Source organism: Balaenoptera borealis (genome assembly GCF_965194805.1).
Source record: "Balaenoptera borealis genome assembly, chromosome: 14".
Taxonomy (NCBI): domain Eukaryota; kingdom Metazoa; phylum Chordata; class Mammalia; order Artiodactyla; family Balaenopteridae; genus Balaenoptera; species Balaenoptera borealis.
The window spans coordinates 56,003,305-56,027,363 of record NC_138875.1 but is presented as its reverse complement, the minus strand read 5'-3'; the positions used below and the strand labels follow the sequence as shown (position 1 = coordinate 56,027,363).

The 24,059-nt window shown below is 35.8% G+C and overlaps 1 protein-coding gene across 7 annotated transcripts in view; it reads right to left on the bottom strand.

Moving 5' to 3' along the window:
• Positions 1-24,059, bottom strand: part of SMCHD1 (structural maintenance of chromosomes flexible hinge domain containing 1) — a 133,971-nt gene that overhangs the window by 2,256 nt on the left and 107,656 nt on the right. For 2 of the 7 annotated variants that reach the window (XM_082353447.1, XM_082353452.1), the window contains 7 exons: positions 23,332-23,522; positions 21,420-21,529; positions 20,961-21,031; positions 13,356-13,527; positions 5,558-5,716; positions 5,163-5,265; positions 701-2,089 (listed from right to left, as the gene is read on the bottom strand). In XM_082353447.1, coding sequence (XP_082209573.1) covers positions 1,741-2,089; positions 5,163-5,265; positions 5,558-5,716; positions 13,356-13,527; positions 20,961-21,031; positions 21,420-21,529; positions 23,332-23,522 — 1,155 coding nt within the window. In that variant the 3' untranslated portion in view covers positions 701-1,740. Of the gene's footprint in view, positions 1-512; positions 676-700; positions 2,090-2,517; positions 2,606-5,162; positions 5,266-5,557; positions 5,717-13,355; positions 13,528-20,960; positions 21,032-21,419; positions 21,530-23,331; positions 23,523-24,059 lie in introns of those variants that run through there. The other 5 variants (XM_082353448.1, XM_082353449.1, XR_014233989.1 and 2 more) reach the window with 5 other exon arrangements.

The window sequence follows — 24,059 nt, the reverse complement described above, 5'->3', positions numbered from 1 at the left end:
TCACCTGTCACCACAAAGCTAGACGTTTGTTTTCTGTGTTTCAAAAGCTGTACTGACAATATGGTTTCTCTCTCTCTATGAAAACATTTACACTCCTCCTCCTTTTCTTGATATTCTACAGTTTTGCTATGAATTATCTTGGTATATCTTTTGTCGGTCATTGTGCTGGGCGTTCAATGGACCCTTTCATCCCTGGGAATTCTCTTCCACATGATTTTTCTTCTCCATTTTCTTCTTTCTAGGATTCCTGATAGTCTCAGTTGGTTCTCTACATCTCCTCTCCTTTCTCTTCACATATTTTCCCTATTTTTCTGGGAACTTTCCTTTACTTTAGTCCTTTGAATGTTTTTCCCCCTCCTCGCCTGGCTTCCCCCACCCTTAGTCCTTTGAATTTTTAAATTTCAGCAACAGTATTTGTAATCTGTAATCTTGTCCTGGCTGTTTTTTTCTCCTAATACCCTCTTAGTTTCATGAATATAACTCCTTCTGCAATCTAATCAGAAATTACGTACAGTTTTTAAAAGAGTTCGGTTGAATCATCTTCCAGGGTTGGTTTTGCTATTTATCTTGGATCTCCCTTCACATGTTGTTGACTCCCCTCATATGTGTGATGTCTCTTGGTTGTACGATTACATTTAAGAAAGAGGACTGTGCTGCTGGCCTGGATTTCTTCTGCTGTTATAAAAATAGAACTGTTTTCCCATTAAGGCTCCTCTCTGAGTGGGAATTTTAAGGGACAGTGGGAGCAGGGGCGTGGACAAACAGGCTTTGCTTTAAGGGTGCGGCTGGAGAGCCAACCAGTAGGTTGCGAGTCCCTAGATGCTGGCAATGGACAAGCCTCTAGGGTGCCACCAAGTACACCAGAAGCCAATATACCAACATTTAACTAACTAATTACCATCATCATCTAACTTCCTGGCGGGAGCTTTAATTCCTAGAACAAGGGAACAAAGCTCTCAAAGTTTGGGGTTGAAAATCTGGCATGTTCTAGGCTAGGTTTCCTCTCCTTTTCCATTCTGCTCCCATCCTTCCTGTTTTGGGCTGGACTTCTCTGACTGAGTCCAGGGTTCCACCAGGCACTGTGTCCCACTGTCTCTCGACTATTCCCAGTACCTTCTCCTTTAGTATATTCCAGCCTTGTTTCTATCCTGTAATTCCCAGAAAACCTCAATCAAATGTGAAGGCAGAAGGAAGACCGTTTCAGACATGCAAGGGCTCCAGTTTCTTTCTACACACTTTTCATAAGGAAGTTATGAGAGAAAGAAAGACAAGGAATCCAAGAAACAACGGATTCAACCCAAGAGAGCAGCCAAGGAGGACCCAGAAGGCCTACATGGTTACTAGTTACTAAAGCAGGTGGAAGAATACATGATCAAGTTACATAGTGAAGGAAAAAAGAAAGAAAATTAGAAACTCCACGCAGGTTAACAACATCCAAGAAACAGTCTAAGTAAGAACCGGATTAAAATTTAACATGATTTTAAGAACTGATACAGTACAGAAGATTTATTTGACTTTCATGCTTGGAACACTGACTGGCGGCCTAAGTAAGGGTCATGATGTTAGAACCTTACAGAGAGGGAAATGTAATCCTAGCACACACTTTGCCTACACTAAATATTTACATAGCTATAATAATGTATGTTGTTTATCACCTTCTACCTTTGAAAAAAGCATGGAGGACTGGGTTGATGGTTACAGGAGAGAATATAACTAAATAATCACGAGAAAGGGTAAGCTCTAAAATAATTCAGAACAATTTAGTCCAAAAGTCATGAGGTGGGCCAGGCAAGACAGACCTCCACACCAAGGTGTTGGGTGGGCTGTGTTGTCTGAAAGCTGATAAAACAAGACCGACATAATGTATACAAAAAACGGAGGCAACAACAGAATAACCAGAACAGTTAAAACAAAGGTTGCCTCTGGGAAACGGGATGGGGTAAGGATACACAGGAGCAAGATTTCATCATCATGAGCTCTTTCAATACCTGTGCTGTCCAATCTGGTAGCCACTAGCCTTGTGTGGCTCCAGAGCACTTGCAATGTAGCTAGTCCTAACAGAGGTTTGCTGTCTTTTGAAGTTTGAAGACTTTGTATGAAAAAAAGAATTTAAAATATCTCATTAATAATTTACTATTTGCAGTACGTTGCAATGATAATATTTTGTACACTGTGTTCAATAAAATATACTATTAAAATTAATCTCGCTGTTTCTTTTAAAATGGCTCCTAGAAAATTTTAAATTACATGTGTGGTTCACATTTTACAGTACAACACTAAATCTATACACCAATTCATTTATATACATGTATTACTTTAACGAAAATGATACTATTACTAACAACTTAAATATAAACTAAAACTAAAAAAGAAACTTTAGCCCATACCACCTCTGAATTGCTACAAAATCTTAATTAACAAGATCCAAATTAATGACATCATTTGTAGTTCTGTAGAACTGTAAGGTCCTAGGCTAATTCAGTGCTGAAGCTGCAGGGCAGCCTCAAGAATATGTACTTTAATACTGCTTGACGGGAATTTCCTCACTTGGTCTTTTAAAAAACTGGAAAAATGTTTCCCATCTTCCATAAAAATTATGGCAAACCTACAGAAAAGCAGAAGAAATAATATAATAACATTTTGCCCACTCTTATTTTGATATGCTGTCACTTTTTTTTTCATCCTGTAGTGTTTTAGAGTATACCCCAGACAGCATGTTATTCAACTGGTAAATACCTCAGTATACATTTCTAACTGTGTATTTATCTTACTATAAACTCTGTGATGCTGTTATACAAAAAATTCACAATTTCTTAATATATCTAATATCCAGGTGATTTAAAAATTTCTCCAATTTTTTCAAAATTGCATTTTAAAGATTCAAAATCCATATCCAAACAAGGTCTACAATTTGCATTTGATTGTTATACCTTTCAGTTACTTTTATTCTATAACAAACAGTTCATCCTTCTCCCTATGCTTCTTTTATGTCATTAATTTATTAACAAAACCAGTCATTTGTCCTGTACAATGTTACATTCTTGACATTCTAGATTTGGCTAATTGCTTCCTGGTGGCATCATTTAACTTGTTCCTAAATTTCCTTTATTTCCTGTACACTTGGAGTTAAATTGAAGGCCCTTCTCAAATTCGTGAGAGATTTAAGCTTTAATACCTTAAGGTATCTATTGTATGCAATGAATTAACCTCCTTCTTGCGCATCTAGAATGTTAGATGAACTATCCTGGGGAAAAGTCACCCAGTTTTCTGCAGTGCTTATTTCCTGCACAGAACCCCAGCTGAGAAAGGCTGACTGGAAGCTTCATTAGATTCAGGTTATTTCTCTACTGAATCACATAATAGCAAATATCCTGCTTTTTAATCAGTGGGTTCAGGAATGTCCGTCTGATCTTTCCATTATTATCATTACTATTATTTTTTTTCAGGCAAGGCTTTATTGGGGCCCCTCCTACAGCAGGGGGGCCATTATTATTAAGTTTCCCCCTCAACTTTTTACCTAATCATTTGGGTATCCATTGATTATTATTCCCTAAATCTATTATTTTATTAGGAGTGGCCAAAATGTGAAGTTTTAATTTTATCATGCTTCTTATACTTTATTCTTATATAAAGAACTTTATAAAGAAGAACTTCTATATAAAACTTTCTCCAATTATTTGGTTACTCTGAAAGTTCATATAAGAATGAACATGTCTTTTCTATATGAATATATCAATGAGTTGGTGTCACTATCTCACAATTTTTTTGCAAGATATTATTTTGGGGAGGGGCATACTATGGCTTCTGTCTACCTCTCCAACCACCTCTTGGGACTTTCTCCCTCTTACCCACTATATTTTAGACTCACAAGCATCTTTTCAGTTCCTCAAATATGCCAGGCTTGTTATTTTCTCAGAGCTTTCATACCTATTCTCCCTCTGACTGAAACCAATCCCTACATGGCTGGCTTCTCATCCTTCAGTTCTCTGTTAAAATGCATCTTTCCCAACAACCAACATCATCTTCCCATTATTCTACATCACTTCATCCTTTGTTCTTTTTTTTAAAAAATTTATTTATTTTTGGCTGTGTTGGGGTCTTTGTTGCTGTGCGCGGGCTTTCTCTAATTGCGATGAGCAGGGGCTACTCTTTGTTGCGGTGTGCGGGCTTCTCATTGAGGCTGCTTCTCTTGTTGCGGAGCACAGGCTCTAGGCATGCGGGCTTCAGTAGTTGTGGCACGCGGGCTCAGTAGTTGTGGCTCACGGGCCTAGTCGCTCCGCGGCATGTGGGATCTTCCCAGACCAGGGCTCGAACCCGTGTCCCCTGCACTGGCAGGCGGATTCTTAACCACTGTGCCACCAGGGAAGTCCTATCCTTTGTTCTTTTGTAAAACTTAACATTATTCTATATTTTTACATATAGAAAAAGGTTTATTTTTTGAATTGTCCTTCTGCACAGGACTGCAGACCTCCCATGGGGGCAAAAACCATGTCACTTTTATTCACCCAGCAACATATAGCACAAAATAATCAAATAGTTACTGAATAAATGTAGAATATGTAGAGGGACAGGGCATAGAATACCAATTCTAAATACCACGGTCTCAAAGGAACTCCTCAAAGGTCAATACGAGAAACTTATTCAGGCAGAGTCTATATTTGAACCTTTTGAAATAATGTATAATAAATCCCAGTACTATGGTATGTTTCTGTGGGATGGCCTTACTAGCATCTATTCTGAAACAGACAATTTTCTTCACTGAGTTAGGATGCAGATGGCTTTGTTGGCTTCTTGGTGAGCTATATAAATGGTACCTGATTTTCCAAAACACATATCATAAGAAACTTTCATATGAGTAATGTACAAATGATTCTGCATATTCTATATTCTATACTTAGGTTGCTGATCCTATGAAGCAGAATGCAGTGTATTAGAAAGTTTCCAAATAATTTGCAAAACTCATTTAGAAAACTGGAGCATCCTAGGAGAAAATAATGATTACATCTTATCTTCATTATCCATCATCACTCAGTTCAGTTAAAAAGAAACAAAATAATTCTGGTTCAAGGTGGGTAAAATACCCTCATGCTATATTTAAAGTATAAAGAGCCAAAACCTTGACAAACTAAGCAATCGTAACTTTCGGGTCATAGTAGACTCACCTATTTTGTCTTGTAGCTTCTCTTCTCATTCTCTTAGGAGGAATTGGACAGTCTGTCATTGGATGACGCAGTGAGTCATTACACTTACGTGTGGGAGTCATACCTGTAAAGACAGAAAATGTAGAAAATTAACCTTTAAAAGATTGGAATTATTATAAGCAATAAAAGTGAATGTCTTAATTTATAGAAGAGTAATTAATAAATAATACTGAGAATGCTTCTTACTACTCTTGTTGACCGAACAGCTTACAAACATTTGACAGTTCACTTGGAGGTCAAGAGTGTCTGTAATTTAAGTTCTGGATCATTCACATTCTTTCTTCTTGTAGCTGAACTATCTCTAATCATGAACACTATCTTCATGCAGAGAAAGATGTTAACAGAAAGTACAATACCTAGTTTTTGCTCTATCAGTTTGAGATTCTTTTCTTGTTCATCAAGTTCCTGTTTTTTCTTCTTCATATCCGGAGTGTGAAGGTATTCCAACTGCCCGTTAAGGTCCTTGTTCACACTGCCCAACCTGCACACAGCAGTGCGGTACTGCTGAAGAAGATCTGCAAAGAAACCAAAGACATTCGATTAAATCATATCAAAGCAGTGTTTTAGGAAAGAAGAATCAGCAACACTGAGTGTTGTTATAGTAACATGTGGGAACTACTTTTAACGTTCGATGTAAACAAATAAAATAAAAAAGCACAGTTAAGACCCCAGCACAAGACTGGTGCTGTTAAATATTAATTTTCTTCAGCTGCTTGACTTTAATAAATTTCTGTGTCAGGAAAGAGTTTTCTATATAAAAGCACTCTGAATTAAATCACTCTCTCAGTCAGTGTTTACATCCTGCTTGATACTCAGTATTCAATCTAACTCCACACAAATTTGTGAGAAGGGGAAGAATGCACTAAATATAGCATTATTAGAAAATCCCTGCTTCCCAGTACTGATGAACCTAGTGGCAGGGCAGGAATAATCATGCAGACGTAGAGAACGTACTTGAGGGCACGGGGGGGAAGGGGAAGCTGGGATGAAGTGAGAGAGTAGCTGACATATATACACTACCAAATGTAAAATGGATGGCTAGTAGGAAGCTGCTACATAGCACAAGGAGGTAAACTTGGTGTTCTGTGACTATCTAGAGGGATGGGATAGGGAGGGTGGGAGGGAGGCTCAAGAGGGAGGGGATATGGGGATATATGTATACATATAGCTGATTCACTTTGTTGTACAGCAGAAACTAACATTGTAACAACACTGTAAAGCATTTATATTCCAATAAAGATGTGAAAAGAAAAAAAAAAGAAAATCACTGCTTCCAACAGACATGATCATTACCTTAAACACAGCTTTCAAAAACACTCTTGGATACTTAATTTTCAGAAAGCTTAACTTCCATTACTTTGTTTAAAAATGTATTACATTGGTCAAGTTTGAGACTATTTATTGCCTGTTTGTATGATTTATTAGACACCAAAAATTAAATACATTGACTATACTTTAGTCCAGGGGTCAGCAAACTATGTAGTCCATGGGCCAAGAATGGTTTATACAGTTTTAAATGATTACATTCTAAATGGTTATATAAATATGTTCATAACACCCTCAATTTTGCCTCCTGGCTCACAGAGCCTAAAATATTTACTATCTGACCCTTTGAGACTCTAGTCACACAAAGATGATCAATATTCATGGGAATGGGCATACAAATACCCAAATGTTTAATAAATATATACAGTGGGTTTACATATAAAACTGTGGAAGAAATTATTTGAGTCAGGGTACACAAGATATGAGATATTCTATACTTAAGGGTCAATAACAGTATTTTTAGAAAACTATCAAGCATTCTGGGAATGAGTGAACAAACACACACCTGTGAACACTTATGAGAATATTCATATATTTAAATATGAATTCCATATGTGTAACTGAGTGATGACAAGGTCCTTATGTTTCTTAATTCTTTATGATTTATTGGGAACTCAAAGGTAACTAAAAATGTCTGTTTTCTGGTTTGATAGTATTTCTAATTTCATGTTAAAGTTATGTTTTCTATATGCATAAAATTATATTTATTTTGTATGTGAATGAGTTACAAAATTATGTTCAGATCCATATGTCAGGGATGCTGCCTAATTCAGAAGACGACACATAAAAATTTCAAGTCGCTAACGGTTGAAATCCTACTTCTTAACATAATAAGTTAGTTATGAGGTTCTCTTACCTTTTAAATACTCAAGAAATAGTATGTTCAAAAGCTTTAACAGAACATTAAGTCAACTTGTTATTTACAAACTGAAAGATGGATTGTTAAATACTTCCCATGAAATGGAGCACTAATATTAAGTTCATATTTTATGCGTAAGGTGGACAGAAGCAACTTAATTTAATATGCCTTAGCAATTCCCAATTTTTTGTATATGAAATGTAATTTCTATTTACCATAGTGTCTATAAAAAGTCTTTTCTAAGTCATTTAATAAAATTTTGCCAAAGAGAAAAACTAAAAATTCATATTTAATTCTGTTTATAAATGATTTTAGAGCTCTAACATTATATGTTGTCTGAAAATTTTAATTATCTAGGAAAAAAACTAATGATGCTTTACTGTGAAAACAGCAAAATACTTTAAAATAAAAAATTAGGGACTTCCCTGGTGGTCCAGTGGGTAAGAATCCGCACTCCCAATACAGGGGGCTGGGGTGCAATCCCTGGTCAGGGAACTAGATCCCACATGCATGCCGCATGCCGCAACAAGGACCCTGCGTGCCGCAACTAAAACACGGCGCAGCCTAAATAAATACATAAATATTTTTTTAAAAAAAGTGTAGCTTAAAATTAAAAATAAAATAAAATAAAATTAAAAATTAGTTCATGTAAAGGGACAAAAGCTCAAATTACAGTGTGTTTATTTCTCTATGCTACGTATTAAGAAAGATTATTTCAGTGTATCCAGGGGTAGACTCTTCGGCAACAAACCAGAGCAGAAGTTCTAGTAAATTTTGTCACCTAATTTTTAGGTGACACATTGTTCACTGAGGCAGATCTGGAAAAATATATAGAAAAGGATAATGGAGAAGTAAATTATCTCAATTATGTAATTCAGGAAAAAAACATTTTTCTTTCTACTCTTTTGTGTCACTGTGCAAATGAACACATACACTGTCCTGAACTTGGCAAAGTTATCTAACTTTTTTTTTTTTAAACATCTTTACTGGAGTATAATTGCCTTACATATCTAACATTTTTGAGGCTCAAATTCCTCATCTATAAAATGAGGAGAACAGCAGTAAATGAAATAATTCAAGTGACAAGCTTAACAATGTATGTGGGACATAATAAGCCCTCAAATAGTAACTTCTTATTCTCTTGAAAATTGCTTATTCATATGTTATCCACCTATTTTTCTATTAGTCTTTGTCTTTTTTCTTGATTTTTAAAGGTTGCTTTTAATAATAAGACTATAACACCTTTGTCTACCATATATACAATTTTCCCCAGTTTGTCATTTGCCCTTCCATTTTCTTCAAGGTGCTTTAAAATTTTTATGTAAACTTTAAAAAAATTAACTATAAAATGTTTTCTCACATGTGCCAGTACTTGTCTGTCAAAAAGCCCTTCTCTCCAAGGTGGGTGTTTCTATTTTAGATAGGCTGATCAGGGAAGTCCCTGAAGGTGTGACATTAAAGTATAGAACTGGAAAGAAAAGAATCAAGCCATGAACATATCTGGGGCAAAACCATTGTAGATAAGGGAACATTAAAATAAAGTGTTCCTTTCAAGATTAAACTTTCTTATTTCTATTCAACTGTGCTAAGAACTTCCTGAACACAGGCGAAGAATGGTGGTACTATAAGTTTTCTTTGCCTGTGCCATTTTGGGAAATAAGTTTGTTATTAGTTTCATAAGATGCCCTGAGTGATCTCCATATTTATCTATATTCTGCAACAAATTATATTTGAAATTCACTTATGAAAAACCTATAGGATGGAGTTAACTTTTTGAACACTTCTTCAGGCAATGGTCTGTGTAAGTTTTCTTCCTTATTTAAGTCAATTTTGTTCATTTGCAATTTTCTAGAATTTAGTCCACTTTATTTGGACATGCTAAATGTATTTATAATATTATGAAAACCTAAGAAATCTCTGTATCTGAATGCATCCTTTGAGCCATTACTCCTATTGTATTTATTTTTGCCCAAAGACCATCTTTACGAATTATATATTCAATACAAGGGTTTTCTTTTTTTGCAATCCATTTGGTTGTACTTGTTTCTTGAGATGTATTTTTTCCCTCCTCTCATTTGAGTTGAATTATTAATTTGTTTTTCTCATTTAATAATAAAAGCGTTAAGCCTGTAGGTTTACATTTGATCTCAGCTGTCTTCATGCCTCCTATGTATAATGTGTAATATTCTCATTCTTTTTAATATTTAAACTTTTTTTGACAAAATAGTTGTTTCTAAATATCCACTATTTGAGCTTACTTTGGGAGGAAAGGAATAAGTTATTTTTTAGTTCTGTTACTATCCTAAGTAAATTTTGCTTTTTGTAATTTGTAGTCTCATTGTAGCTGAGTAGCAGTTTGATCAACTGAATTTATGGCCATTTTTGGTGACATATTACCTTCTTACCTAAGAAGGTACTGGTATTACAACTTACTAGGTAGAAAATTCCTTGTTTTTTGACTAACGACCTGTCATGGATTAATGGTTTCTCGTAACAATATTTCTGTCTCTGTATAATCATCAGTTTTAAGAAATTTGATTATGTAATTTATTGAATCAAGTTAATTAACTTTTGGACCTCTAGTATGGAATATATCTGTTATCAAAATGAATCTATCTTTGTCCTTTTAGTGCCATTGCCTTGAATTTAACTTTGACACTAATACTGTTACTTGTGATTTCGTCTATTCAATGTTTACATTTCATCTTTGTTAATTCTTTAATTTTACACTGTATTGGTGTAGAAGGGAGTTTCTTATAAAAGATATAAAGCAGTGTCATGGAGAGAACAGGCTTCAGGTACACCTGGCTCTGGGTTTGAGTTCTGTTCTATGGCTTACTGACCATGTGGCTTCTCATGTCATTTAAATTTCCACACTTCTCTCTTTACTCACTTTATTTAACTCTACTTCCTGGCACATGTTAAGCACTCAATAAATGGCAGCTATTTTTAATATATCCTGGTACTAGATTTTTAAAATCTGAATGTCTTTAAATGAAAGAACTTCATGTATTCACATGTTATTCAAGGTCTTATTTCTAATCATCTTATTTTACAACATGTAAATACTCGTTTTTTCTTCTGTTTTATGCTCTAAATTTATTTGCTCTTATTTCATTATCTCATATCAAATACTATAATGCAAAACACAGTCTAAGCAAAATTAGAAGGCACTCTGCTTTTAATTGTGCTAGTAAGCAGGCAATTTTTGTGGTGGTAGTCTAGTTCAAAATTGCTTTTTCTCTGCAAACAATCCCATGATACACAAGGAAGAGTTTCCTCAAAGCTCTGTTCTATCTGATCCTTACTATGGCTGGCTGATTCCAGAGGAAACTTCTCTCTCCTAGGGGTTGTGGGCTCTGAGTCATGTTAAGAGATGCCCTTCTAGGTGAAGATGCAAGGAGCTCAGGCTGCTCAATGTCCCAGAGCCATCCTTGTTTTTGTCTTGGCTGTTTCCAATCTCCTTTGAACGTGTAATTTCCTCCACTTTCTTTCCAATACATTCCCGTTACACTTAAAAGTGGTCAGGCCTGGTTGCTATCGCTTAAAATCAAAAGTACTTTATACATATCCAGTAATCTTAAATTGTCTCATTGGATTTTTCAAACCGTTTGTCTAATATTTGAGTGCTTATTGTGGAATCATTAGTCTGTATGTGGAGTGTATCTTTGAAGATATTTACCAAGAAGAAAAAGTAACTGTTATATTTTTTAAGTCCTTGCATTATCTGTTAACTTTACATGTTTGACAAACCAATAGGGCACAGAAATCTTTAATTATAATCTTTTCATCCCAAAGATCTACAGATAAGGCCTTACTGTTATACTGACAGTCAGATGCCCAGGTAAACTGGAAATTCTGTCAAAAATACCTCTGCATTTTTAAAGTTCCACAGGTAATTCCTTTTAGTTTGGGATCCACTGCCATAAACTGTAGTGCTGGAGTGATAAGAGTTGAGGGTTTTTATGCTGATTCACTGCCTCTGACTAAATTGTTTTCTCTTATTTCTTATCAGTTTGTTTAGATGTTCACTTATTTTCTATAGAGAAGATTTTTTTCATGCATTCACTGCCATCATTAACAGAAGTATGAAACTCTGTATTGTTTATAATTTAAACTTTCTGTATATTATGATGTTTTGACATCTTAAAAAGCCTTTCTGGCTGGCGAGAGATTGCCTCGCCTGGGACAAGCCAATTCTTAGAGACAGCTAAGGGTCTAGCATGCCTCTGATACACAAACTAACCAATCCAGAGCCAAGCTTCCTCTATCTGGCCCCTGCACCCCAAGGAGTAACATTCCTCTGCCTTAATCATCTCAGAGCCAGGTACCAGGCAACTAGCTAGAAACCATGCCTAGAGCCCAAAGACCACTCAAATTATTCAAGCTAGTCAACCCTAAGCTGTTGACCTTGTCACCCCTTTGCTGCAGAGACCCCAGTAAAGGCTGTGGCTGAAGCACTCTCCTTGCTCCTGTCTTCTGCCTGCTGACCACCCTGGTGTTCTTCCATGTGGCCCCTGTGTGGCAGGCTGTGCCTCCTGTCCCTAGGACCTGTGAGTATAATAAACTTTGTTTTCCTGAGCCTCTCTTATGTCTCCTCTTGCAGCTGCACCTGACTATTTCATAAAAGAAAATATGCGATATCCTACCATCTTTCTCAATTACTATTTTAAACATTGCTGGGGGATGAAGTAATAACGCCAAACTGGATACTACCCAAATTCCTCAACAGCAGAATAATAAAGAAATAAACTGTGGTATATGTGCACAGTGGGATACTATCCTGCAATTAAAATGAACTACAACTACATACACAGTGTTGAACAAAGCCAGACACACAAAAAAGCGTGGATTGCATAATTCCATCTACATAAAGTACAAAAATGGGAAAAACTAATCTATGCTCTTTTAAGTCAAGAAAGTTGTTATACTTTGGAGAGGGGGTCGGGCTGTGACTCGAAGAGTCCTGAGAAGCCTTTTGTGGGGCTGATAATGTTCTATTTCTTAATACAGAAGCAGTGTTCATTTTGTGAAAAACTTGTATATTTATGAAATGTGCACTTTTCTCTATGTATATTACACTTAAAAAAATTAACAACAAAATGTGGTGTATACATACAATAGAATATTATTCAGTCTGAAAAAGAAATTCTGCCACATACTACAACACTGAAGCGCCTGGAGGACATTATGCTAAGTGACGTAAGCCAGTCACAGAAGGGCTAAGACTCTGATTCCACATACATGAGGCGCCTACAGGAGTCAATTCACAGAGACAGAAACCTGGGCAGTTGCCAGGGGTGGGAAAAGATTTCTGAAGATTGGCGGCAGAAGGGTGTAAATGTACTTAACACTAGTGAACTGTACATGTAAAAATAATTAAGATGATAAACTTTGTTATATGTATTTTATTACAATTTAGTATATATTTTTAAAGTTAACAACAAACTACTTTTTGCTGGAAAAGTAGATATCTAAGCATATTAGAACTATATAAGATTAAGAGCAAACAGGCTCTTAGATGATGGCCTGCAGGGGACCCTCCTGTAAAGTATAAGCACTTCAGAGCACAGATGTACAGACAATTATACCGGCCAACTATAAATAAGGGGACACAGCCTGCAGAAGGGAAAATGGGGGAGGGAGGTCACATGTCACACACACTAAAAAAGATATATCTAGATAGTTACCAACTTTGATACAAAAAGAAGTATTATGATTTGATGACATACTGGTTTCCTCAACAAGGAAATCTTTTATTTCAAGATAAGAATGAAAATATGAAGGAAAACCTACTTCCTATATACGTATTTTAAAACTATTTGGTGTAAGAAAGCTGGAAGTACTGGACAAAAACATCTTATTCATATCTGTTACTGGTTACGTTTTGATGTTAGAGTCTCGATAAACAAGGTCCAAATAAAGGGTTAAAGTCAAATGAGAAATTATTAAGTACTTATTTAACCTACCTATTTGTTCCCCTAAGATCAGGCACTGTTTTGGTACTGGAGCTCCAAAGACCATTCCCCGAAGTTTATCCATTGGAGGAGCTTTATTCTGAAGGCCCCCAAACTTTCCATTACTTCGAATGCGATCTCCATCTCTGGTCAGCAGTGTAGGACAGTGTGTAATTTTAACAACCTATTGTAAGTAAATGGATATTAATTAGCGAGTCTATAAAACTTTTTTCCACTGCTCTAAGAAAAGAGAAATCACTTAAGGGTTCTGAGATAAGAAATGACATGATCATGATAGTATTTTCACAAAATTAATTACCTAGTGATGTGTAAGATGACTGGGGGAAAAAACCAGAGGCAGGGAGATGAATTAGACTACCTCTCAAGTGTTAGCCTAAACTAGAATAGTGACAACACAAATGGAAAAAAGTGAAATTGATGACCTGATGGATGGCTTGATTGATAAGAGGAAGGAAGAGAGAGGGACAAGCCAGAGACCTGTGTGCTTCTGAAACCCAAGGTAGTACCCAGCCTGTATCACTAGCTCAGTTTCCTTCTGTTAGACAGAAGTTTTCCAGATGACCAAAGGCTAGCAAAAAGGATATTATATTAGACTGAAGAGAATACAAACTCAAAAGCAAAGGGACAAATCTTCAGAGGACAATACTACGAGTTCAGTTGTAGGAGGAAAAAGAGCTGGTGAGTTGAGAATTGGGGGAACTAGAATTATATAGTAAAACCTAAGTCATGGAAAGGGAAGTAGAAAGTGTTAGTCAAGAACTAAATTCTTCAGAGAAGTCAGAGAATAAAAGAAAAACACTAGATTTAGTATTTTATGATCTTCAAGAATATTCTTTCAAATAAAGGTCTAGGATATACAAAAATAAAACGTTCAACTTCACTGGTAACCAGTAGTGGAACTGAAATAACTTGAAGTGGAATTCAAATGAGATATTTTCACTACTAAAAAATGTTAAAATACACACACACACACACACATACATACACACACCACACAATGTTGGAGAAAGGGTCTTCTTGTACTAATCTGCTCTGGGACAGCCCTTCTCAAAGCAAATGTGACAAGTGTTTAAAAGCTTAACAGTTAGGGACTTCCCTGGTGGCACGGTGCTTAAGAATCCGCCTGCCAATGCAGGGGACACAGGTTCGAGCCCTGGTCCGGGAAGATCCCACATGCCTCGGAGCAACTAAGTCCGTGCGCCACAACTACTGAGCCTGCACTGTAGAGCCCGAGAGCCACAACTACTGAAGCCTGCGCGCCTAGAGCCTGTGCTCCCCAGCAAAGAGAAGCCACGTCAATGAGAAGTCCGTGCACCGCAACAAAGAGTAGCCCCCGTTCGCCACAACTAAAGAAAGCTCACGCACAGCAATGAAGACCCAACGCAGCCAAAAATAAATAAAATAAATATATTTTTAAAAAAAAAGCTTAACATTTTGCATGACCCAGCAATTCCACTTCTAAGAATATTCTGAAAAAAATCATCACAGATGTGAACAATGTGCACTGAAACATTGTTTTAATAATGAAAAATATGAAACTTGCACGTTTCAATAAGTTACATAAATAAATTATGGCACATCCACATAATGAAACAGAATGCATACATTAAAAAAATGAATAAAGAAGAATAATTTAATAACATGTAAAAACACCTAATCCAATCTAATACTGTGGATTAAGTAGTTTCTGAATTATAAAAGATTAAATAAAATACAATTTTTAAAAACGAAAAGCAACAGGACATGTAATAGAAAATCATGACTAGTATTTATTCTTTTAATATAATTCCAAGGTAATTTACGGATATTTTCCCATCAAACTGGCTACTTTCTATAAAATTTAAATGCAACAGAATGTCTATTTCAAGAAAATCTGTGGTGAATTCTTTGGTGAAACGAATCTTAGTAAAACAAACTATCACACCTTACTTTCTTAGTTTTGCTTTGGATTTGTATGTTTCCTAAAAGTGAACATTAAAAATACAGACTGAATTAATGGACTATTATCATATTATTATTATTATTAAATTATAGTAAAATTATTATTAAATTATCAAATTTCAGGCAATGTTTTTACAGATTTAGTACCATCTTAAATAACAAACACACTCAAATTTCTTGTCTATTTTCTTGTTAACACACTCACTGACAGTATGAGTTACAGGCCTCTGGTAGAAGGGACAGTTTTTCAATTCTCAAATGGCATGGAAGAAAGGAGAAATGACAAGTTGCTATTTAATGGGTACAGAGTTTCAGTTTTACAAAAAGAAGAGAGTTCTGCAGGTTGGTTGTACAACAATGTGAATGTAATTAACACTACTGAACGGTACACTTAAAAATGGTTTAGATGGTACATTTTGTTATATGTATTTTACTATAATTTACCATTAAAAGAAACTTCAGTCCTCAATAGGCACTGTATTAGGACAAAAAAGATCATGACAGCTTTTACAAATTCAGTGAGTGAACAACAGTGCTACAGTTCTGGGCAGTACTTATTCACAACTGCTGTAAGGATTAGCAAGGGATGGAATCAACAAGGAGTTGAAGTAGTATAAACGGCATGAAGAATTTAGGAAGAGAAAACGATAACAAAGACTACTGAAACCTAACAATATCACCAAGAGATGTCATAAAAGCCTTTTCTTAGGAGAGCTTTAAAACAATATTTAATTGGTGGAGTGACCTCATTAAAAACTTCGGAAGCAAAAAATCAGTATGTGCTATTCCAGGTGTCCCCAACCCCCGGGCAGCACAGCAGAAGGTGAGCAGCAGGCAAGTGAGCAAAGCTTCCTCTGCCGCTCCCCATCACTCGCATTACCGCCTGAACCATCCCCTCCCACCCCACTCCATCCTTGGAAAAACTGTCTTCCACAAAACCGGTCCCTGATGCCAAAAAGGTTGGGGACTGCTGTGCTATACCAATTACGAGGAACAAATGCTGTCCCCGCTTTTGTCACATATGCTGTTACTTAAAAAAAAATTTTTTTTGATGTGGACCATTTTTAAAGTCTTTATTGAATTTGCTACAGTATTGCTTCTGTTTTTGGTGGGTTTTTTTTGGCCATGAGGCATGTGGGATCTTAGCTCTCCAAGCAGGGACTGAACCCACACCCCTGCATTGGAAGGTGAAATCTCTTTTTTTTTTGGCTACATCAGGCAGGTCTTAGTTGCGGCACGTGGGCTTCTCTCTAGCTGTGGTGCGCGGGTTTCTCTCTGGTTGTGGCGTGCGGGTTTTCTCTCTCTAGTTGTGGCACACAGGCTCCAGAGCGTGTGGGTTCTGTAGTTTGCGGCACGCAGGCTCTCTAGTTGAGGCATGCGGGCTCAGTAGTTGTGGCGCATGGTCTTAGCTGCCCCGCAGCATGTGGGATCTTAGTTCCCCGACCAGGGATTGAACAAGCGTCCTCTGCATTGGAAGGCACATTCTTTACCACTGGACCAGGCAGTCCCTGAAAGGTGAAATCTTAACCACTGGACTGCCAGGGAAGTCCCTCTTACTTCTTTTTTGAAGCTATGGATTGGTGTCTTTCATCAGTTCTTAAAAGTTTTCAGCCATTAGTTCTTCAGATATTACCTGTGATCCTTTTATCCTCCTCCTCTTGGCACTCTGATTAGATTTTTAAAAAATGTTTTCTCATTCTATCCTTAGTGACTACTCAGCCTCTTTCTCTTACATTCCTTCTCTCTGGGCTGCAGTCTGGATAATTTTTCTGACCTATCTTCCAATTCACTAAATTCTCTATTAAGCTGTTAAGTCTGCCCAGTATTTAATTTTTATTATATTTTTTATTTTTAGATGCTCTATTTGACTTTTTCAAGTCTACTTGCTCTTATCTTCTTTTCAACACTTTTATTTCTTAAAATATATTATAAAATATATTAATACATATTTCAATGAATATTTAATATTTCTTAAATATTAATATTTATATATTTAAAATATACTTTAAAATATTTGCTCTTATGTTCAATATGTTTTCTTTTCCACTTAGTGCTGAAGTTCAAGAAGGGTAATTTTCTTACAGTCTCTAGAAGCACTTAGGAGTTGAGATGGAGGGGGCAAGTTAATTTCTTTTGTTCAGTCTTATACTAAGGGGTTTAAGCCCTTTGGGGGGGGTTCCAGTTTATTGGGAAAGAGGTCTTTGATCAGATTCCCTACTTTGGTATGTCTTACCCTCTGAGCCTTTCAAAGGAGTGCAAATTGATGCTCAAGTTCCATTAGTTTGACAAATGTTCTTAAAGCAAAATCTGGCTTCACTGTTATGTTTATCTCTGGGTTCCCACCCTCACTTAGAATTCTTACTTTCTTGCCAGTTCATACAGTAAGATATATATCTTAATGATATATATAGCCAGAACTAGCTTTTTGAAATGGCCTTTTAGTTTACCTCTGCTAGAAATTCCTTTGGCTACCCTAGTTGTCTAGTCCATCTCTGCATAACCTTCAGTGCCTAGTGCTGTGCCTAGTGATATACTGGAGCCAGCATTTACTGGGTCATGAGAACTGGGTCTCCTGAACGCCTCATTCAATGACCACACGTAGGCAGCTGGAAGTCAGCTATGATATGAGTATTCACACTATGGGGGCTGGCAAAAGCTACAGATCGGGGTCCCAGCACCCCACTCTCCAGAGCCAGCTGTTCAACATTTAATAGCACCCCACTGTGTCTCACACACACTAAGTGTCCAAATAACGGACTGAACTAACTAGAATCTTCCAGTTATTACCCAACTTGTTAATTCTATGCTCACTAGTAAGCTTCTCATCTTCTCCTAATAGATTCCATGTTGTCATACCACTTAATGGGTATGCTTTCTAGCCTATAATTCAGGACATACAAGCATGCTAATCACCACCTGAATACAGCAGCGCCTCCACCCACAACTGTTTTCTGGTATAGTACAGTAGAGCCATTGTTAGGCTCATAAGGAACCATTCGTGAAGATGCCACATACTTTTACACAATTAGTTGTTTAATTTTCAATAATCTCACTAATTTAGCTCTCCTAAATTCAAGACACTTTTTATTTCTTCTTAACTGGGCCCAAAGAAAAACTGTTCTGACTAGTTCTATTTCTGCCATGAATTAGGACTATGACTTGATAGAGAACCATTATTTGTTTTGAACTTAAGGTTTCTCATCTAGAAAGTGAGAGTATATGATTTTTAAGGTATCCATGACTTTAGAATACACTATTTATTGGTACTGGATCATATTTTAAACTGACCTCTGTTTTCTCTTAAGTAACTGCATCCTTACTTTCAGCTTTAATAATTTGCAAGCCTATAGTGTTTACATACATGTTTATCACCTACTATTTCCAAGTCCCTAACACCATATTTATTAAATTTAATACTTCTTCTGTATCAAAGAATTCAAAGACCTCTGGATTTCAGATCCAAAGAGAGCATTCCTCTACTGAAATTTTACTCTATTTCTTATTTTATTATTTTATTCAATCTTTACAACAGCCCTCTGAAAGGTGTTTCTTCACAGTAGATTGCCTTTCTTTTCTCATTAAGTAAAACTTAGAAGTAATTATCGAAGGGATAATCTTTCTTAATATATACAACAGTATACAATATATTCTCCCATCTTATTTAAATTACATAAGCTTATTTTTAAAAGGGCATCATCTTATACTTTATCATTTGGCAACTTTTCAACAAAACAATATATTTTGTACGTCTTCCTTGTTAGGACATATCAATCTGCTTTATGTCTTTTTAATAGCTACATACTACTCTACTGTATAAATTACTGTAGTAGAGTTGTGCAATCCCAACTGATGGACTTCACACTGCTTCCAAAGTGTCTTAAAAATTCTTAAATATTCTTTTTTTTTAAACATCTTTATTGGAATATAACTGCTTTACATCTAATGAATATTCTTGTACATATCTTTATATACTTGTGGGAGCATATCTGTAAGATAAATTAATTTAAAACGTTGTGATGGTACAAAGATGGCGGCAACTTCTTTGCCCCTCCCATGGAGAGGAAAGAGTCTATTTCAAACTCCCCACTCCCCGATGTGGGTCTGGGCTGGCCAGATTCTGAACCGAATGTACTTCCTGACGCTGGGACTTAAGAGACCTGCAACTTCTGCCATCACTGATCTAACTTCCCTTCTTAGGTCCCAAATGCCATTTGAAAAAGCCCCAGCAGCCACAAGGAGAGGTTTGCATAGAGAGATCTAAGTCTGCCAGCCTACCAAGTGCCTATCCAGTAGCCAGTATCAACTAGCCAGTACAGGTGGGAGATAAACTAAGTAGGAACTAATTCATTTTCAAAAATAATTTCAAGGAAATATTTCCAACCCAGAACTTGCTGGGTTGGACTGTTTTTCCTCCCCAGCCTGTTCAGCTAACAAAATGTTCTTGAAAAAGAAATGGAAAGCCTCAGGGCTAAGATTAAATCCAGGGTACAGCCAGTAAAATGTGGCCTCAAAGTCAAATATCAAGTGAAGGATGTCCCTATGTTAAGACCTCAGAAAGATTTAAGGCACTGCTTTCCAGATCCTCTTAGCTAGAAAAAGGTTTCTAAAAGCCTTAATGGCATTATCTCACACACCCGTGAGTGGAGGTGAGAACAATGACCCCAGCAGACAGCACCAGCTGAGCCTCTGGCCAACTCCAGCTGAATCCCGGATGGCTACCAGCATCAACTGCCAGCTATGTGAGTGAGGCATTTTGGAGCTTTCACCATCTCAGTGCAACTAGCTAACACTACTGGGAGAAACCCACAGAGAAATGAGAAATAATATGTTGTTACTGTTTAAAGCCACTAACTTCTGAAGTGTTTGTTATGTAGCAATAGATAACGGAAACATTTATATTGCCAAACTGCTCTCCAAAAGTATTATGGGTTGAATTGTGTCCCTCAAAATTCCTATGTTGATGTCCTAACCCCCAGTTCCTCAAAAATGTGACCTTATTTGAAGACTGAGTTTCTACAGAGGTAATCAAGTTAAAATGAGGTCATAACAGTGGGCTCTAAGCCAATGAGTAGTTTCCTTATACAAAACGGAAATTTGGACACAGATATGCATAGATGTGAACAGACACAGGGAGAAGATGACCAACTACAAACCAAGGAGAAAGGCATGGAACAGACCCTCCCTTCATAAGCCCTGGAAAGAACTGACCCTTCTCACACCTTGAATTTCGGTTTTAAGCCTGCAGAACTGTGAGACAATACATTTCTACTGTTTAAGCTACCCAGTCTGTGGTGCGTTGTTACAGCAACCCTAACAACTAATAAACAAGGGCTACATCAAATTACATTTCCAACAACATTATCTGAGTGTACTCTTTTTCAATACCACCATCAATAACAGATATTGATTTTGAGTCTTAGGACAATTTCATAAACATCTCATTTTAATTTGCATCTTGGCAAATTCATTCCTATATTTTGCCCAATTTTATGCTGCTTATCAATCTGTAGGATTTAAACTGGTTCTGACAAGGTTACTTAGTCATTTGCACATGTATCCTAAAATAAAATTATTTCTATACAGAGATATATATTAAATTTTTAAAGTACACATTAAAATTGGAGCTACAAATTAAAAAATAATTCAAATACATACCTCTTTTCTATAATGATTGGCAGCATCCAAATTATCCAAAATAATGGTGTCTCCTAACAGCATACCAAATACTAAAACATTCAATTAACAAGTTATTAAAATTATGACATATTTTTTGGTCATATTAAAATATTAACACAAACTTCTGGTGGTGAGCATGCTGTTGTGTACTCAGAATTTGAAATATAATGACTGTGCACATGAAACTTTTATTTTTAAAAAACTGAGATATTTTTTAAAATCTTAACATATATTACAAAGTTTTATTAGAAATAATGCTAATAACATAAGAATTTTATTCAATATTTTCCTCTAACAGGAAAAATGAGAGAAGTAAATATTAATAAAACTATCACTTATAAATTAAATAAGAACATAATTTTTCCATAGTCAGTAATTTATGTATCTGGATCACAAATGTAACATCTGTATAAAAAAAGTCATCATAATTTCCTTTACCTGTTTCACAATGTTCTACGTTATCTGGAAATGTTAACAAATCTCGGGCAAAGACGGGATCTCCAATGGGTTTAAAATACGATTTTCCATTTCGGTAATGAGGCAGAGGTCTGAATTTTAAAAAATTTTAAACAAAACATGTAACTTTTAATAAAAAAATGTATACTATGAAAAACATATGAATATACTGATTATTTTTGTGATCATTTAATCAACTCCCTATGCACAGGTAATACTCCTAAATTATTAACCGTTATGCCTTTAGAAATGAAAATGATATTTACCATTTAAAATATCTTAGTTTTATCTGTACTGCTATCGTCATATTAGTTTGTAAAATCAATATAAACTAACTTTTGTTTAGTTTGACAAAGAAAGGAGAGAAGCAGCCTCTCAAGCTGGCCCTAAACGAGGATGCCAATGATATGACTGTCTCATGTGGAGAGTGGCCCTAGAATAGACGGCGGGAAGCGGCAAGGCCCAAGACTGAGCATACGAGAGGGAAACAGCCCAGTACACTGGCCGCCTGTCCTCTGACACACTGTACAGAATGAGCAACTGAAGTCCAGGGATAACAATGAGATTCAAGAGATGGAGACTGACTGGGGTGTCAGGGCTTTCCCCTTCCACATATGGTAGCTTTTCCCAAATCTTGTAGGTAGGAGTAGAGGTTGGGGTGGCTTTAAGAGCTAGTTAACTCAATCCCAATAACAGGCACAATACCAGAAAGAGAGAATAACTAGCTTTGAGAGCAAGCATTAGCCTTAAATACCAGATTCATACTTTCCCTAAATCAAGAATTCTTAACTTGGTCCTCAGGTATTATGAAATAAAAGAGAGGACCTCCTGGAAGTAAAATTACTTTTACAAAAATTATTACCCTTATAAACACAGTTATTATGATTTGACAGGATTTCCCACGTTGTTTAAAATGGGTGCTGACTGGTAGCAGAGTAGGAGATTTTAGAAGCAGATAGATTTGAGTTCAAATTCCAGCTGTTTCCTAAATGTATTTTTAGATTACAAAGTGAAATAAAATGTTAGTTTAATGACACAGTAAGCTCTTAATATTAGTTTCCATTCTCCTTCAAGTCCCCATACCTACCCAACTGTACACCTTGCAAAGCTTTGTTTAGGAATCTAAGAAAATTATTGGTCAATACTCTGTTGCACATTTTAATTTTTTTGTTTTGTTACCACCATTTCGTTTTAGTCTTTTAAGGTAGATTTTTAAAAATAGCCAAAAATTAGAGAACACATAAAATATTTTAAATTTTAGATTAAAAATGCTTAATTGGTTTGCATGGTTATTTCCTAAAAACATATTTTGAAAAGTAAATGGGAAAACACTTAAAGAAACCAGATTTATATTAAAACAAAGATGTAACATCTTTAAAAAAAAAAAAAAAAAAGGTGTAACATCCTAAGTAGATGGTCTCTTACATTTCAACTTTGCTAATGGCAGTTCCAATAGAGAAACCTTCTCTACCTAAATGATGGCTGCTTATTTTCATACGACATAAATAGGACAAAAGACATGTATCTATACTCTTACTCCAAATGAAGGTGTTCCATATTCTGTTAAGGATAATGACATCTTACCATCCTTCCTGTTGCAAAGGCCAAAAATTCGCTTTGGGTTTGTGTGTTTGTGTGCTTGTATGTGTATCTCTCATACATACAAATAACATTTAATTGGCAAATTAAACTTGGCCCAGCATATATGATCAAATACACTGCAATACTGATCTTAACGAAGATCATATTTGTGATGAAGACAAAAATAATGCAGATACTTTGAGTCACTTCTCTTTTTTTAAGCGTCTTTTAGAGAAATTTTAAAATTCGGTGATTTGGTAAAAAATAGAAAAGAAATTTCTGAAAAAAATCATTACTTTCACTTTTTTCTAACCTTTTCCAATCTGGAAGAGTCTTCTTATAAATAGAATCAAGGGGCAACACCTGCTGACGACCTTGGGTTTCGTCATAGATACGACGTGCAGCATCAGTGGTCAGGGTGACCACACAGTCCATGTCACTTGCCAGATGCCAAGAAATAACCATTGCGGCTCTATCATCTTCAATTTGTGCCAAGTGTGCAATCTATAGCCCATTTTACAAATCAAGTAAAAAAGTTTTAAATATATATAAATCTGACATTAAATATTTTAAAAGCCCAAGTCTAAAGCAAAAACACTTTTTTTGAAACACTCACATAAATTAACAAAAAAAATCTCAAACTGTAAAAGCTTACTGGCTTAAACATATTAAACTGTCTCTTCTATTAAATTTTAAAAAACTGTTCCACAGATTAAACTACAGTAAATTTTGCAAGTAACCAAATAAAAATATTTGGAATATTATCAGCTAGGTGATGTACTTTTTCCCCCACATTTAATATCTCTACTATTGGAGTGTGTCAACTGATAAAGTAATCATAAAATACACTTAAACCTAAATATAGTTATATACTATACCCTTCTAAGTAGATCTTTTACTCAGATGATTTTTCAGAAAACAAATCTAAACATCACAGATAAGAATCATTTCTTCTGCTTATATAAACACTTTAGAGCTTAGAATTAACAGTCACTCTCCTATTTACAAATACAGCTGACCCTTGAACAACGTGGAGGTTAG